Source organism: Scyliorhinus torazame, chromosome 19 (assembly GCF_047496885.1).
Source record: "Scyliorhinus torazame isolate Kashiwa2021f chromosome 19, sScyTor2.1, whole genome shotgun sequence".
In the NCBI taxonomy this organism is placed as follows: Eukaryota; Metazoa; Chordata; class Chondrichthyes; order Carcharhiniformes; family Scyliorhinidae; genus Scyliorhinus; species Scyliorhinus torazame.
The window spans coordinates 9391260-9408759 of record NC_092725.1 but is presented as its reverse complement, the minus strand read 5'-3'; the positions used below and the strand labels follow the sequence as shown (position 1 = coordinate 9408759).

The 17500-nt window shown below is 58.4% G+C and overlaps 1 protein-coding gene across 1 annotated transcript in view; it reads left to right on the top strand.

The window, feature by feature from the left end:
- Positions 1-17500, top strand: part of LOC140396619 (integrin alpha-M-like) — a 153414-nt gene that overhangs the window by 135165 nt on the left and 749 nt on the right. Inside the window, exons 13-14 of the mRNA XM_072485413.1 lie at positions 6922-7062; positions 10117-10320. Of these exons, the coding sequence (XP_072341514.1) occupies positions 6922-7062; positions 10117-10320 (345 nt within the window). The remainder of the gene's footprint in view (positions 1-6921; positions 7063-10116; positions 10321-17500) is intronic.

Here is a 17500-nt window from a genome sequence, read left to right as displayed (position 1 = left end):
GCCGCACTGTCAGAGGGTCAGTACTGAGGGAGTGCTGCACTGTCAGAGGGTCAGTACTGAGGGAGTGCTGCACTGTCAGAGGGTCAGTACTGAGGGAGTGCTGCACTGTCAGAGGGTCAGTACTGAGGGAGTGCTGCACGGTCAGAAGGTCAGTACTGAAGGAGTGCAGCACGGTCAGAGGGTCAGTACTGAGGGAGCACCGCACTGTCAGAGGGTCAGTACTGAGGGTGTGCTGCACTGTCAGAGGGTCAGTACTGAGGGTGTGCCGCACTGTCAGAGGGTCAGTACTGAGGGAGTGCCGCACTGTCAGAGGGTCAGTACTGAGGGAGTGCTGCACTGTCAGAGGGTCAGTAGTGAGGGAGTGCTGCACTGTCAGAGGGTCAGTACTGAGGGAGCGCCGCACTGTCAGAGGGTCAGTACTGAGGGAGTGCCGCACTGTCAGAGGGTCAGTACTGAGGGAGTGCTGCACTGTCACAGGTTCAGTACTGAGGGAGTGGGGAACTGTCAGAGAGTCAGCACTGAGGGAGTGCCACACTGTCAGAGGGTCAGTACTGAGTGAGTGCCGCACTGTCAGAGGGTCAGTACTGAGGGAGTGACGCACTGTCAGAGGGTCAGTACTGAGGGAGTGCCGCACTGTCAGAGGGTCAGTACTGAGGGAGTGCCGCACTGTCGGAGGGTCAGTTCTGAGGGAGCGCCGCACTGTCAGAGGGTCAGTACTGAGGGAGTGCCGCACTGTCAGAGGGTCAGTACTGAGGGAGTGCTGCATTGTCAGATGGTCAGTACTGAGGGATCGCCGCACTGTCAGAGGGTCACTACTGAGGGAGCGCCGCACTGTCAGAGGGTCAGTACGGAGGGAGTGCTGCACTGACAGAGGGTCAGTACTGAGGGAGAGCCGCACTGTCAGAGGGTCAGTACTGAGGGAGCACCGCACTGTCAGAAGGTCAGTACTGAGGGAGCGTCGCACTGTCAGAGGTTCTGTACTGAGGGAGTGCTGCACTGTCAGAGGGTCAGTACTGAGGGAGAGCCGCACTGTCAGAGGGTCAGTACTAAGGGAGCACCGCACTGTCAGAAGGTCAGTACTGAGGGAGCGCCGCACTGTCAGAGGTTCTGTACTGAGGGAGTGCTGCACTGTCAGAGGGTCAGTACTGAGGGAGTGCTGCACTGTCAGAGGGTCAGTACTGAGGGAGTGCTGCACTGTCAGAGGGTCAGTACTGAGGGAGTGCCGCACTGTCAGAGGTTCAGTACTGAGGGAGTGCCGCACTGTCAGAGGGTCAGTACTGAGGGAGTGCCGCACTGTCAGAGGGTCAGTACTGAGGGAGTGCCGCACTGTCAGAAGGTCAGTACTGAGGGAGCGTCGCACTGTCAGAGGTTCAGTACTGAGGGAACGCCGCAGTGTCAGAGGGTCAGTACTGAGGGGGTGCCGCACGGTCAGAGGGTCAGTGCTGAGGGAGTGCCGCACTGTCAGAGGGTCAGTACTGAGGGAGTGCCGCACTGTCAGAGGGTCAGTACTGAGGGAGTGCCGCACTGTCAGAGGGTCAGTACTGAGGGAGTGCTGCACTGTCAGAGGGTCAGTACTGAGGGCGTGCTGCACTGTCAGAGGGTCAGTACTGAGGGAGCGCCGCACTGTCAGAGGGTCAGTACTGAGGGAGTGCCACACTGTCAGAGGGTCAGTACTGAGGGAGTGCCGCACTGTCAGAGGGTCAGTACTGAGGGAGTGCCACACTGTCAGAGGGTCAGTACTGAGGGAGTGCCGCACTGTCAGAGGGTCAGTACTGAGGGAGTGCCGCACTGTCAGAAGGTCAGTACTGAGGGAGATCGCACTGTCAGAGGGTCAGTACTGAGGGAGTGCCGCACTGTCAGAAGGTCAGTACTGAGGGAGCGTCGCACTGTCAGAGGTTCTGTACTGAGGGAGTGCTGCACTGTCGGAGGGTCAGTACTGAAGGAGTGCTGCACGGTCAGAGGGTCAGTACTGAGGGAGCACCGCACTGTCAGAGGGTCAGTACTGATGGTGTGCTGCACTGTCAGAGGATCAGTACTGAGGGAGTGCTGCACGGTCAGAGGGTCAGTACTGAGGGTGCGCCGCACTGTCAGAGGGTCAGTACTGAGGGTGTGCTGCACTGTCAGAGGGTCTGTACTGAAGGAGCGCCGCACTGTCAGAGGGTCAGTACTGTGGGAGTGCCGCACTGTCAGAGGGTCAGTACTGTGGGAGTGCTGCACTGTCAGAGGGTCAGTACTGAAGGAGTGCTGCACTGTCATAGGGTCAGTACTGCGGGAGTGCCGCACTGTCAGAGGGTCAGTACTGTGGGAGTGCTGCACTGTCAGAGGTTCAGCACTGAGGGAGTGCCGCACTGTCAGAGGGTCAGTACTGCGGGAGTGCCGCACTGTCAGAGGGTCAGTACTGCGGGAGTGCTGCACTGTCAGAGGGTCAGTACTGTGGGAGTGCTGCACTGTTAGAGGGTCAGTACTGAGGGAGTGCTGCACTGTCAGAGGGACAGTACTGAGGGAGTGCCGCACTGTCAGAGGGTCAGTACTGTGGGAGTGCTGCACTGTTAGAGGGTCAGCACTGAGGGAGTGCCGCACTGTCAGAGGGTCAGTACTGAGGGAGTGCCGCACTGTCAGAGGGTCAGTACTGAGGGAGTGCTGCACTGTCGGAGGGTCAGAAGTGAGGGAGTGCTGCACTGTCAGAGGGTCAGTACTGAGGGAGTGCTGCACTGTCAGAGGGTCAGTACTGAGGGAGTGCCGCACTGTCAGAGGGTCAGTACTGAGGGAGTGCCGCACTGTCAGAGGGTCAGTACTGAGGGAGCGCTGCACTGTCAGAGGGTCAGTACTGAGGGAGTGCCGCACTATCAGAGGGTCAGTACTGAGGGAGTGCTGCACTGTCAGAGGGTCAGTACTGAGGGAGTGCCGCACTGTCAGAGGGTCAGTACTGAGGGAGTGCTGCACTGTCAGAGGGTCAGTACTGAGGGAGTGCTGCACTGTCAGAGGGTCAGTACTGAGGGAGTTCTGCACTGTCAGAGGGTCAGTACTGAGGGAGTGCCGCACTGTCAGAGTGTCAGTACTGAGGGAGTGCCGCACTGTCAGAGGGTCAGTACTGAGGGAGTGCTGCACTGTCAGAGGGTCAGTACTGAGGGAGTGCTGCACTGTCAGAGGGTCAGTACTGAGGGGGTGCTGCACTGTCAGAGGGTCAGTACTGAGGGAGCGCCGCAATGTCAGAGGGTCAGGACTGAGGGAGTGCCGCACTGTCAGAGGTTCTGTACTGAGGGAGTGCTGCAATGTCAGAGGGTCAGTACTGAGGGACTGCTGCACTGTCGGAGGGTCAGTACTGAGGGAGCGCCGCAATGTCAGAGGGTCAGGACTGAGGGAGTGCCGCACTGTCAGAGGTTCTGTACTGAGGGTGTGCTGCAATGTCAGAGGGTCAGTACTGAGGGACTGCTGCACTGTCGGAGGGTCAGTACTGAGGGAGTGCTGCACGGTCAGAGGGTCAGTACTGAAGGAGTGCCGCACTGTCAGAGGGTCAGTACTGAGGGAGTGCCGCACTGTCAGAGGGTCAGTACTGAGGGAGCGCCGCACTGTCAGAGGGTCAGTACTGCTGCACTATCAGAGGGTCAGTACTGAGGGAGTGCTGCACTGTCGGAGGGTCAGTACTGAGGGAGTGCCGCACTGTCGGAGGGTCAGTACTGAGGGAGTGCCGCACTGTCAGAGGGTCAGTACTGAGGGAGTGCCGCACTGTCAGAGGGTCAGTACTGAGGGAGCGCCGCACTGTCAGAGGGCCAGTACTGAGGGAGTGCCGCACTGTCAGAGGGTCAGTACTGAGGGAGTGCCGCACTGTCAGAGGGTCAGTACTGTGGGAGTGCCGCACTGTCAGAGGGTCAGTACTGAGGGAGTGCCGCATTGTCAGAGGGTCAGTACTGAGGGAGTGCCGCACTGTCAGTGGGTCAGTACTGAGGGAGCGCCGCACTGTCAGAGGGTCAGTACTGAGGGAGTGCTGCACCTTCGGAGGGTCAGTAGTGAGGGAGTGCTGCACTGTCAGAGGGTCAGTAGTGAGGGAGTGCTGCACTGTCAGAGGGTCAGTACTGAGGGAGCGCCGCACTGTCAGAGGGTCAGTACTGAGGGAGTGCCGCACTGTCAGAGGGTCAGTACTGAGGGAGTGCTGCACTGTCACAGGGTCAGTACTGAGGGAGCGCCGCACTGTCAGAGGGTCAGTACTGAGGGAGCGCCGCACTGACAGAGGGTCAGTACTGAGGGAGCGCTGCACTGTCAGAGGGTCAGTACTGAGGGAGTGCCGCACTATCAGAGGGTCAGTACTGAGGGAGTGCCGCACTGTCAGAGGGTCAGTACTGAGGGAGTGCCGCACTGTCAGAGGGTCAGTACTGAGGGAGTGCTGCACTGTCAGAGGGTCAGTACTGAGGGAGTGCCGCACTGTCAGAGGGTCAGTACTGAGGGAGTGCCGCACTGTCAGAGGGTCAGTACTGAGGGAGTGCTGCACTGTCAGAGGGTCAATACTGCAGGAGTGCCGCACTGTCAGAGGGTCAGTACTGCTGCACTGTCAGAGGGTCAGTACTGAGGGAGTGCCGCACTGTCAGAGGGTCAGTACTGAGGGAGCGCCGCACTGTCAGAGGGTCAGTACTGCTGCACTGTCAGAGGGTCAGTACTGAGGGAGTGCTGCACTGTCGCAGGGTCAGTACTGAGGGAGTGCCGCACTGTCAGAGGGTCAGTACTGAGGGAGTGCCGCACTGTCAGAGGGTCAGTACTGAGGGAGCGCCGCACTGTCAGAGGGTCAGTACTGAGGGAGCGCCGCACTGTCAGAGGTTCAGTACTGAGGGAGTGCCGCACTGTCAGAGGGTCAGTAATGAGGCAGTGCTGCACTGTCAGAGGGTCAGTACTGAGGGAGTGCCGCACTGTCAGAGGGTCAGTACTGAGGGAGTGCTGCACTGTCAGAGGGTCAGTACTGAGGGAGTGCCGCACTGTCAGACGGTCAGTACTGAGGGAGTGCCGTACTGTCAGAGGGTCAGTACTGAGGGAGTGCCGCACTGTCAGAGGGTCAGTACTGAGGGAGTGCCGCACTGTCAGAGGGTCAGTACTGAGGGAGCGCCGCACTGTCAGAGGGTCAGTCCTGAGGGAGTGCCGCACTGTCAGAGGGTCAGTACTGAGGGAGTGTCGCACTGTCAGAGGGTCAGTACTGAGGGAGCACCGCACTGTCAGAGGGTCAGTACTGAGGGAGTGCTGCACTGTCAGAGGGTCAGTACTGAGGGAGTGCCGCACTGTCAGAGGGTCAGTGCTGAGGGAGTGCCGCACTGTCAGAGTGTCTGTACTGAGGGAGTGCCGCACTGTCAGAGGGTCAGTACTGAGGGAGTGCCGCACTGTCAGAGGGTCAGTACTGAGGGAGTGCCGCACTGTCAGAGGGTCAGTACTGAGGGAGTGCCGCACTGTCAGAGGGTCAGTACTGAGGGAGCGCCGCACTGTCAGAGGGTCAGTCCTGAGGGAGTGCCGCACTGTCAGAGGGTCAGTACTGAGGGAGTGTCGCACTGTCAGAGGGTCAGTACTGAGGGAGCACCGCACTGTCAGAGGGTCAGTACTGAGGGAGTGCTGCACTGTCAGAGGGTCAGTACTGAGGGAGTGCCGCACTGTCAGAGGGTCAGTGCTGAGGGAGTGCCGCACTGTCAGAGGGTCAGTACTGAGGGAGTGCCGCACTGTCAGAGGGTCAGTACTGAGGGAGTGCCGCACTGTCAGAGGGTCAGTACTGAGGGAGTGCCGCACTGTCAGAGGGTCAGTACTGAGGGAGTGCTGCACTGTCAGAGGGTCAGTACTGAGGGAGTGCCGCACTGTCAGAGGGTCAGTACTGAGGGAGTGCCGCACTGTCAGAGGGTCAGTACTGAGGGAGTGCTGCACTGTCAGAGGGTCAGTGCTGAGGGAGTGCCGCACTGTCAGAGGGTCAGTACTGAGGGAGCGCCGCACTGTGGGAGGGTCAGTACTGAGGGAGTGCCGCACTGTCAGAGGGTCAGTACTGAGGGAGCGCCGCACTGTCAGAGGGTCAGTACTGAGGGAGTGCTGCACTGTCAGAGGGTCAGTACTGAGGGAGTGCTGCACTGTCAGAGGGTCAGTACTGAGGGAGTGCCGCACTGTCAGAGGGTCAGTACTGAGGGAGTGCTGCACTGTCAGAGGGTCAGTACTGAGGGAGTGCCGCACTGTCAGAGGGTCAGTACTGAGGGAGTGCTGCACTGTCAGAGGGTCAGTACTGAGGGAGCGCCGCACTGTCAGAGGGTCAGTACTGAGGGAGCGCCGCACTGTCAGAGGGTCAGTACTGAGGGAATGCTGCAATGTCAGAGGGTCAGTACTGAGGGAGCGCCGCATTGTCAGAGGGTCAGTACTGAAGGAGTGCTGCACTGTCAGAGGGTCAGTACTGAGGGAGTGCTGCACTGTCAGAGGGTCAGTACTAAGGGAGTGCTGCACTGTCAGAGGGTCAGTACTGAGGGAGCGCCGCACTGTCAGAGGGTCAGTACTGAGGGAGTGCCGCACTGTCAGAGGGTCAGTACTGAGGGAGTGCCGCACTGTCAGAGGGTCAGTACTGAGGGAGTGCCGCACTGTCAGAGGGTCAGTACTGAGGGAGTGCCGCACTGTCAGAGGGTCAGTACTGAGGGAGTGCCGCACTGTCCGAGGTTCAGTACTGAGGGAGTGCTGCACTGTCAGAGGTTCAGTACTGAGGGAGTGCCGCACTGTCAGAGGGTCAGTACTGAGGGAGTGCCGCACTGTCAGAGGGTCAGTACTGAGGGAGTGCCGCACTGTCCGAGGTTCAGTACTGAGGGAGTGCCGCACTGTCAGAGGGTCAGTACTGAGGGAGCGCCGCACTGTGGGAGGGTCTCAATCTCGCTCCATATTTAAGTTTATTGTCTAGCTGGTCTCTCGATCTCCTGTTATTTTCAGATCGGCTCCTATTTTGGCATGGCGTTGTGCTCTGTGGATCTCCATGGCAACGGGGAGACGGAGGTGGTCTTGATTGGCGCCCCCCTGTACCATGCGGCCGACACGGGGGGCACCGTGAGCGTTTGCACAATCTCACCCCAGGTAACGGGAGTGTGTCGGCGGGGTCCGGTGTCCAGCCCCGATTGCCTGAGGCCGTTTGCCCGGCGATAGGATGGGAAGTACCATTGGCTCCCCAAGTGTTAACGTGTAATCAGACACCGCGCGTCCTGACCGTATCCCTTTTGTTTGCCTCAGTTTGGTCTCGGTGGCTGGGCTGATCAACGTGTGCCCGGCGCGGGCTCCGCCGGACGCAACTCTGCGCTTTGGGTGGAGCGGGGGAGGGGGACGCTCAGCGAGGGGAGTGCGTTACAGTCCATGGGGTTGGGGGCTGCGTTTCGATTCAGGGCAGTGCAAGGCCGTTGGAAAATGGCTCTCATCAGAACGCAACATGGGGGCAGCATTAAAGATCCCGGCTCCGATCATTCCGGTTTATCTTCGAGTTCCTTTACCTTTCCAAATCTTCCATTGTTGCATCGTGGCCGGACGGGCCCTGCTTTTCACAGGGACCTGATGTGGGAAGATGGAGATTGTTTATTCACCCGCGTTCCTCCTTAGTTGCTCTTTCTCTCTCTACATCGCTATCTACATTTCTCTCTCTGTCTCTCTCTCATTCTCTCTCTTTCTCGCTCTGTCTCTCTCCCTATCGCTATCGACATCTCTCTCTCTATCTCTATCTACATCTCTCTCTCTGTCTCTCTCTCTCATTCTGTCTCTCTGTCTCTCTCTCTCTCATTCTGTCTCTCTGTCTCTCTCTCTCTCGCTCTCTCTCTATCTGTCTTGCTCTATCTCTCTCTTACTCCCTCTGTCTCTACCTCTCTCTTTCCCTCTCTCTCTCTCTTGCTCTCTCTTTGTCTCTCCCTCACACTCTCTCTATCTATCTCTATTTTTCTCGTTCTCTGTCTATCTCCCTCTAGCACTTACTCAGTCTCTCTCTCTATCTCACTCTCACTTTCTCCCTCTTTCGCTCTTTCTCCTGCTCTCTCTTTTTTTGCTCTCTGCCTCTCTCGCTCTAACTTGCTCCCTCGCACTCTCTCACTCTGTCTCTCTCTCTCACACTCCCACTCCCTCACTCGCTCCCTCACTCACTTCCTCACTCTCCCTCACCCTCTCTCTCTCTCTCCCTCTGTCTGTCTCTCTCACTCACTCTGTTGCTCACTCTGTCTCTTTCTGTTTCTCTCTCACTCTCTCTCTCTGTCTGTCTGTCTCTCTTTCTCACACTCCCACTCCCTCACTCGCTCCCTCACTCACTTCCTCACTCTCCCTCACCCTCTCTCTCTCCCTCTGTCTGTCTCTCTCACTCACTCTGTTGCTCACTCTGTCTCTTTCTGTTTCTCTCTCACTCTCGCTCGCTCTCTCTCCCTCTGTCTGTCTCTCTCTCTCTGTCTGTCTCCCTCACTCACTCACTCTCTCTGTCTGTGTCTCTATCACTATCTCTCTCTCTCTCTCTCTCACTCTCACTCTCTCTCCCTGTCTGTGTCTCTCACTCTGTCTCTCTCTCACTCTCTCTCTCTGTCTGTCTATCACTCTCTCTCTCTCTCGCACTCTCACTCACTCTCTCCCACTCACTCTCTGTCTGTCTGTCTGTCTCTCTCTCACTCACTCACACTCTCTCTCTCCCTCTGTCTGTCTGTCTCTCCCTCCCTCTGTCTCTTGTTATGGGCCAGGGTTTCGAGAACCCCAAAGTGTATCATGGAGTTCCCCTGACCCTCAACTTTTACTAGATTGTGGTATGAGGAGCACACGGCCCACTCTCCAGGAGTGGGACAGCAGAAATGGAAAAGTATTTTATAAAACAAAACAATGTTTCTTCGATTAACTCAAATTAACCTTTTTAAACCAACAGTGAACATCTTAGCAACCATCAATTCAAATACAACCCCCAAAGAATACAACACTAAGTAACGTGTATGCTGTCCGGTTACACCCAAAAGACTTAACAAACCTTTAAACAGAAGCACATCAGAGTTTACATTCAATACTGAAAACATTTATAATTCTGAATTCACCAAATGATTAAGAGATAGTCCTTCATGGCAGAGAGCTCAACAGTACAGCTGCTTTGGCTGACTTCAGCTGCAACTCAGTGGAAAACACAGACACACCCAAGCTTTTCTCAAAGTGAAACTAAAAAGCAGAGCCAGAGCTCAGCCCCACCCACACTCTGACATCACTGTAGTCACATGAGCAGCCAAACATTTCTTAAAGCGACATTCTCATGACTCTCTCTTGCTCACTTTCCCTCCCTCTCTCTCTCTCACTCTTTCCCTCTGTCTGTCTGTCTCTCCCTCTCTCTGTCTCTATCACTCACTCTCTCTCACTCTCTCTCTTTCCCTCTCTCCCTGTCACGGTCTCTCTTTCCCTCTCTCTCTCTGCCCCTCTCTCACACTCTCTCTCTTTCACTCTCTCCCCTCTCTCTCTCACACTCTCTCTCACACTCACTCTCTCTCTCACACTCTCTCTCTTTCACTCTCTCCCCTCTCTCTCTCACACTCTCTCTCACACTCACGCTCTCTCTCTCACACTCTCTCTCACTCTCACACTCTCTCTCACTCTCACACTCTCTCTCTCTCTCACACACTCTCTCACACTCTTTCACTCCCTCCCTATCTCTCCCCTCACTCTCTCTCACTCTCTCACTCTCTCTCTCTCTATCCCTCTCTCCCCCTCTCTCTCTCACTCTCTCTCTGTCACCCTCTCTCTCACACTCTCTCTCACACTCACATTCTCTCTCTCACACTCACACTCACTCTCTCTTTCCCTCCCTCCCTATCTCTCTCATTTACTCTCTCTCACTCTCTCTCTTTCCCTCTCTCCCTCTCTCTCTCAATCTCACTCTCCCTCTCTCTCCCCCCCTCTCTCTCTCAGTCTCTCTCTCTCACTCTCTCTCTTTCCCTCTCTCTCTCTCTCTCTCACTCTCTCTCCCTCTCCCTCTCACTCTCTCCCCCTCTCTCTCCCCCCCCCTCTCTCTCTCCCTCTCTCTTTCCCTCTCTCTCTCTCTCTCCCTCTCCCTCTCACTCTCTCCCCTCTCTCTCCCCACCCCCCCTCTCTCTCTCACTCGCTCTCTCTCACTCCCTCTCTCTCTCTCTCCATTCCTAGGGCAATATCTCCTGCTCAGCAGTTCTGCGAGGACAGCGAGGGAATGGTCTGGGACGTTTTGGGAGCTCCATTGCTGCCCTTGGCGATCTGAATGGTGATGGGATTGCAGATGTGGCTGTCGGAGCCCCTCTGGAGGACGGACACCAGGGGAGTGTGTACATCTACCAGGGAATGCAGGGCGGCATCACCCCCAGATACAGCCAGGTCAGAGGGCAGCGGAACGGGCACACTCCCTCCCTCTCTCACACTCCCTCTCACACTCCCTCCCTCTCTCACACTCCCTCCCTCTCTCACACTCCCTCCCTCTCTCACACTCCCTCCCTCTCTCACACTCCCTCTCACACTCCCTCCCTCTCTCACACTCCCTCCCTCACGCTCCCTCCCTCTCTCATACTCCCTCCCTCTCTCACACTCCCTCTCACACTCCCTCCCTCTCTCACAATCTCTCCCTCTCTCACACTCCCTCTCACACTCCCTCCCTCTCTCACAGTCCCTCCCTCTCTCACACTCCCTCTCACACTCCCTCCCTCTCTCACGCTCCCTCCCTCTCTCACACTCCCTCTCACACTCCCTCCCTCTCTCACAATCTCTCCCTCTCTCACACTCCCTCTCACACTCCCTCCCTCTCTCACACTCCCTCTCACACTCCCTCCCTCTCACACTCCCTCCCTCTCTCACAATCCCTCCCTCTCTCACACCCCCTCTCAAACTCCCTCCCTCTCTCACAGTCCCTCCCTCTCTCACACTCCCTCTCACACTCCCTCCCCCTCTCACACTCCCTTTCACACTCCCTCCCTCTCTCACACTCCCTCCCTCTCTCACACTCATTCTCACACTCCCTCTCACATTCCTTCCCTCTCTCACACGCCCTCTCACTCTCTCCTACACTCCCTCTTTCTCCCACTCCCTCTCTCTCACACTCCCTCTCACCCTCCCTCTCTCACACTCCCTCTCACACACGCTCCCTCTCCCACACTCCCTCTCTCTCCCACACTCCCTCTCTCTCCCACACTCCCTCTCTCTCACACACTCCCTCTCACACTCCCTCCCTCTCTCACACTCCCTCCCTCTCTCACACTCCCTCTCTGTCCCACACTCCCTCTCACACTCCCGCTCTCTCACACACACTCCCTCTCTCCCACACCCTCTCTCTCCCACACCTCCCTCTCTCCCACACCCCCTCTCTCCCACACTCACTCTCTCTCCCACACTCCCACTCTCTGTACCACACTCCCACTCTCTGTACCACACTCCCTCTCTCTCCCACATCCTCTCTCTCCCACACTCCCTCTCACCCACACTCCCTATCACACTCCCTCCCTCTCACACACTCCCTCTCTCTCACACCCTCTCACCCACACTCCCTCTCTGTCCCACACTCCCTCTCACACTCCCTCCCACTCTCACACTCCCTCTCTCTCTCACACCCTCTCTCTCACACACTCTCTCTCTCACACTCCCTCTCTCTCACACACTCCCTCTCTCTCACACCCTCTCACCCACACGCCCTCACTGTCCCACACTCCCTCTCACACTCCCTCCCTCTCTCACACTCCCTCTCACACTCCCTCTCTCTCCCACACCCCCTCTCTTCCACACTCCCTCTCACCCACACTCCCTATCACACTCCTCCCTCTCTCACACACCCTCTCACACTCCTTCCCTCTCTCACACTCCCTCCCTCTCTCACACTCCCTCCCTCTCTCACACTCCCTCTCTCTCACACACTCTCTCTCTCACACACTCCCTCTCTCTCACACACTCCCTCTCTCTCACACCCTCTCACCCACACTCCCTCTCTGTCCCACATCCCTCTCTCACTCCCTCTCTCTCCCACACCACCTCTCTTCCACACTCCCTCTCACCCCACACTCCCTATCACCCTCCCTCTCTCTCCCACACTCCCTCTCTCTCCCACACTCCCTGTCACCCACACTCCCTATCACACTCCCTCCCTCTCACACTCCCTCCCTCTCTCACACTCCCTCTCTGTCCCGTACTCCCTCTCTGTCCCGCCATCCCTCTCTCTCTCACACTCGCTCTCTCTCCCGCACTCCTCTCTCTCCCGCACTCCCTCTCTCTCCCGCACTCCCTCTCTCTCCCGCACTCCCTCTCTCACCCGCACTCCTCCCTCTCTCCCACACTCCCTCCCTCTCTCCCACACTCCCTCTCTCTCTCACACTCCCTCTCTCTCCCACACTCCCTCTCACCCACACTCCCTCTCGCCCACACTCCCTATCACACTCCCTCCCTCTCACACTCCCTCCCTCTCTCAAATTCCTCTCTCTCCCGCACTCCCTCTCTCTCCCGCACTCCCTCTCTCTCCCGCACTCCCTCTCTCTCCCGCACTCCCTGTCTCTCCCGCACTCCCTCGCTCACACCGCTCTCCTCTCTCACCCGCACTCCCTCCCTCTCTCCCACACTCCCTCCCTCTCTCCCACACTCCCTCTCTCTCTCCACACTCCCTCTCTCTCTCACACTCCCTCTCTCTCCCACACTCCCCCTTCTCTCCCACAACCCCTCTCTCACACCCTCCCTCTCTCCCACCCTCCCTCTCTCTCCCACACTCCCTCTCTCTGTACCACACTCCCTCTCTCTCCAACACTCCCTCTCTCTCACACTTCCTCTCTCTCCCACTCTCCCTCTCTCTCCCTCACCCCCTCTCTCACACACTCCCTCTCACCCACACCCCCTCTCTCCCACACACCCTCTCTGTCCCACACTCCCTCTCTCTCCCACACTCCCTCTCTCCCACACTCTCTCTCTCTTTCCCACACTCCCTCTCTCCCACACTCCCCCTCTCTCCCACACTCCTCTCTCCCACCCCCTCTCTCCCACACCCCCTCTATCCCACACTCCCTCTCTCCCACACTCCCTCTCTCTCCCACACTCGCTCTCTCTCCCACACTCGCTCACCTCCCACACTCCCCCTTTCTCCCACACTTGCTCTCTCTCCCACACTCGCTCACTCTCCCACACTTGCTCTCTCTCCCACACTCCCTCTCTCCCCTCTCTCTCCCACACTCCCTCTCTCTCCCACACTCCCCCTCTCTCCCACACACCCCTCTATCCCACACTCCCTCTCTCCCACACTCCTCACTCCCCACACTCCCTCTCTCTCCCACACTCCGCTCACTCTCCCACACTCCCTCTCTCTCCCACACTCCTCTCTCTCCCACACTCCCTCTCTCTCCCACACTCCCTCTCACTCCCACACTCCCTCTTCTCCACACTCCCTCTCACTCCCACACTCCCTCTCACTCCCACTCTCACTCCACACTCCCTCTCACTCCCACACTCCCTCTCACTCCCACACTCCCTCTCTCTCCCACACTCCCTCACTCTCCCACACTCCCTCTCTCTCCACACTCCCTCTCTCTCCCACACTCCCTCTCTCTCCCATACTCTCTCTCTCTCTCTCCCACACTCCCTCTCTCTCCCACACTCCTTCTCTCTCTCACACTCCCTCCCTCTCCCTCACTCCCCCTCTCTCTCACACTCCCTCTCTCTCCCACACTCTCTCTCTCTCTCTCTCCAACACTCTTTCTCTCTCTCCCACACTCCCTCTCTAACACACTCTTCCTCTGTCGCTCACACTCCCTCTCTCTCCCACACTCCCTCTCTCTCCACCCTCTTTCTCTCTCTCACACTCCCTCTCTCCCAGACTCCCTCTCTCCCACACTCCCTCTCTCTCCCATACTCCCTCTCTCTCCCACACTCCCTCTCTCTCCCACACTCCCTCTCTCGCCCACACTCCCTCTCTCTCACACTCCCTCCCTCTCCCAAACTCCATCCCTCTCCCACACTCCCTCTCTCTCCCACACTCCCTCTCTCTCCCACACTCCCTCTCTCTCCCACACTCCCTCTCTCTCCCATACTCCCTCTCTCTCCCACACTCCCTCTCTCTCCCACACTCCCTGTTACCCACACTCCCTCTCTCTCCCACACTCCCTCTCTCTCCCACACTCCCTCTCCCTCCACACTCCCTCTCCCTCCCACACTCCTCTCCCTCCCACACTCCCTCTCCCTCCCACACTCCCTCTCCCTCCACACTCCCTCTCTCTCCCACACTCCCTCTCTCTCCCACATTCCCTCTCTCTCCCACACTCCCTCCCTCTCCCACACTCCCTCTCTCTCCCACACTCCCTCTCTCTCCCACACTCCCTCTCTCTCACACTCCCTCCCTCTCCCACACTCCTCTCTCTCCCACACTCGCTCTCTCTCCCACACTCCATCCCTCTCCCACACTCGCTCTCTCTCCCACACTCCCTCTCCCTCCCACACTCCCTCTCTCTCCACACTCTTTCTCTCTCCCACACTCTTTCTCTCTCCCACACTCCCTCTCTCTCCCACACTCCCTCTCTCTCCCACACTCCCTCTCTCTCCCACACTCCCTCTCTCTCCCACACTCCCTCTCCCTCCCACACTCCTCTCTCTCCCACACTCCCTCTCTCTCCCACACTCCCTCTCTCACACACTCCCTCTCTCTCACACACTCCCTCTCTCCCACACTCCCTCCCTCTCTCCCACACTCCCTCCCTCTCTCACACTCCCTGTCTCTCCCATACTCCCTCTCCCACACTCCCACTCTCTCTCACACTCCCTCCCTCTCCCACACTCCCTCTCTCTCTCACACTCCCTCTCTCCCACACTCCCTCCCTCTCTCACACTCCCTCCCTCTCCCACACTCCATCCCTCTCCCACACTCGCTCTCTCTCCCACACTCCCTCTCTCTCCCACACTCCCTCTCTCTCCCACACTCCCTCTCTCTCCCACACTCCCTCTCCCTCGCACACTCCTCTCTCTCCCACACTCCCTCTCTCTCCCACACTCCCTCTCTCTCCCACACTCCCTCTCCCACACTCCCTCTCCCTCCCACACTCCCTCTCTCTCCCACACTCCATCTCTCTCCCACACTCCCTCTCTCTCCCACACTCCCTCTCTCTCCCACACTCCCTCTCCCTCCCACACTCCCTCTCCCTCCCACACTCCCTCTCCCTCCCACACTCCCTCTCTCTCCCACACTCCCTCTCTCTCCCACACTCCCTCTCTCTCCCACACTCCCTCTCTCTCCCACACTCCCTCTCTCTCCCACACTCCCTCTCTCTCCCACACTCCCTGTCACCCACACTCCCTCTCTCTCCCACACTCCCTCTCCCTCCCACACTCCCTCTCCCTCCCACACTCCCTCTCTCTCCCACACTCCCTCTCTCTCCCACACTCCCTCTCTCTCCCACACTCCCTCTCTCTCCCACACTCCCTCTCTCTCCCATACTCCCTCTCTCTCCCACACTCCCTCTCTCTCCCACACTCCCTCTCTCTCACACTCCCTCCCTCTCCCACACCTCCCTCTCTCTCCCACACTCGCTCTCTCTCCCACACTCCATCCCTCTCCCACACTCGCTCTCTCTCCCACACTCCCTCTCCTCCCACACTCCCTCTCTCTCCCACACTCCCTCTCTCTCCCACACTCTTTCTCTCTCCCACACTCTTTCTCTCTCTCACACTCCCCTCTCTCCCACACTCCCTCTCTCTCCCACACTCCCTCTCTCTCCCACACTCCCTCTCTCTCCCACACTCCCTCTCTCTCCCACACTCCCTCTCTCTCCCACACTCCCTCTCTCTCCCACACTCCCTCTCTCTCCCACACTCCCTCTCTCTCCCACACTCCCTCTCTCTCCCAGACTCTCTCTCTCCAGACTCTCTCTCTCTCCCATACTCCCTCTCTCTCCCACACTCCCTCTCTCTGCCACACTCCCTCTCTCTCACACTCCCTCCCTCTCCCACACTCCATCCCTCTCCCACACTCGCTCTCTCTCCACACTCCCTCTCTCTCCACACTCCCTCTCTCTCCCACACTCCCTCTCTCTCCCACACTCCCTCTCCCTCGCACACTCCCTCTCTCTCCCACACTCCCTCTCTCTCCCACACTCCCTCTCTCTCCCACACTCCCTCTCCCACACTCCCTCTCCCTCCCACACTCCCTCTCTCTCCCACACTCCATCTCTCTCCCACACTCCCTCTCTCTCCCACACTCCCTCTCTCTCCCACACTCCCTCTCCCTCCCACACTCCCTCTCCCTCCCACACTCCCTCTCCCTCCCACACTCCCTCTCTCTCCCACACTCCCTCTCTCTCCCACACTCCCTCTCTCTCCCACACTCCTCTCTCTCCCACACTCCCTCTCTCTCCCACACTCCCTGTCACCCACACTCCCTCTCTCTCCCACACTCCCTCTCTCTCCCACACTCCCTCTCCCTCCCACACTCCCTCTCCCTCCCACACTCCCTCTCTCTCCCACACTCCCTCTCTCTCCCACACTCCCTCTCTCTCCCACACTCCCTCTCTCTCCCACACTCCCTCTCTCTCCCATACTCCCTCTCTCTCCCACACTCCCTCTCTCTCCCACACTCCCTCTCTCTCACACTCCCTCCTCTCCCACACTCCCTCTCTCTCGCACACTCGCTCTCTCTCCCACACTCCATCCCTCTCCCAGACTCGCTCTCTCTCCCACACTCCCTCTCCCTCCCACACTCCCTCTCCCTCCCACACTCCCTCTCTCTCCCACACTCTTTCTCTCTCCCACACTCTTTCTCTCTCTCACACTCCCTCTCTCTCCCACACTCCCTCTCTCTCCCACACTCCCTCTCTCCACACTCCCTCTCTCTCCACACTCCCTCTCTCTCACACTCCCTCCCTCTCCCACACTCCCTCTCTCTCCCACACTCCCTCTCTCTCCCACACTCCCTCTCTCCCACACTCCCTCTCCCTCCCACACTCCCTCTCACTCCCACACTCCCTCTCTCTCCCACACTCCCTCTCTCCCCCACACTCCATCCCTCTCCCACACTCCATCCCTCTCCACACTCCATCCCTCTCCCACACTCCATCCCTCTCCCACACTCCATCCCTCTCCCACACTCCCTCTCTCTCCCACACTCCCTCTCTCTCCCACACTCCCTCTCTCTCCCACACTCCCTCTCTCTCCCACACTCCCTCTCTCTCCCACACTCCCTCTCTCTCCCACACTCCCTCTCTCTCCCACACTCCCTCTCCCTCCCACACTCCCTCTCCCTCCCACACTCCCTCTCTCTCCCACACTCCCTCTCCCTCCCACACTCCCTCTCTCTCCCACACTCCCTCTCCCTCCCACACTCCCTCTCTCTCCACACTCCCTCTCTCTCCACACTCCCTCTCTCTCCCACACTCCCTCTCTCTCCCACACTCCCCTCTCTCTCCCACACTTCCTCTCTCTCCCACACTTCCTCTCTCTCCCACACTCCCTCTCTCACCCAGACTCCACTTTCTTTCACACTCCCTCTCTCTCCCACACTCCCTCTCTCTCCCACCCTCTCCCTCCCACACTCCCTCTCCCTCCCACACTC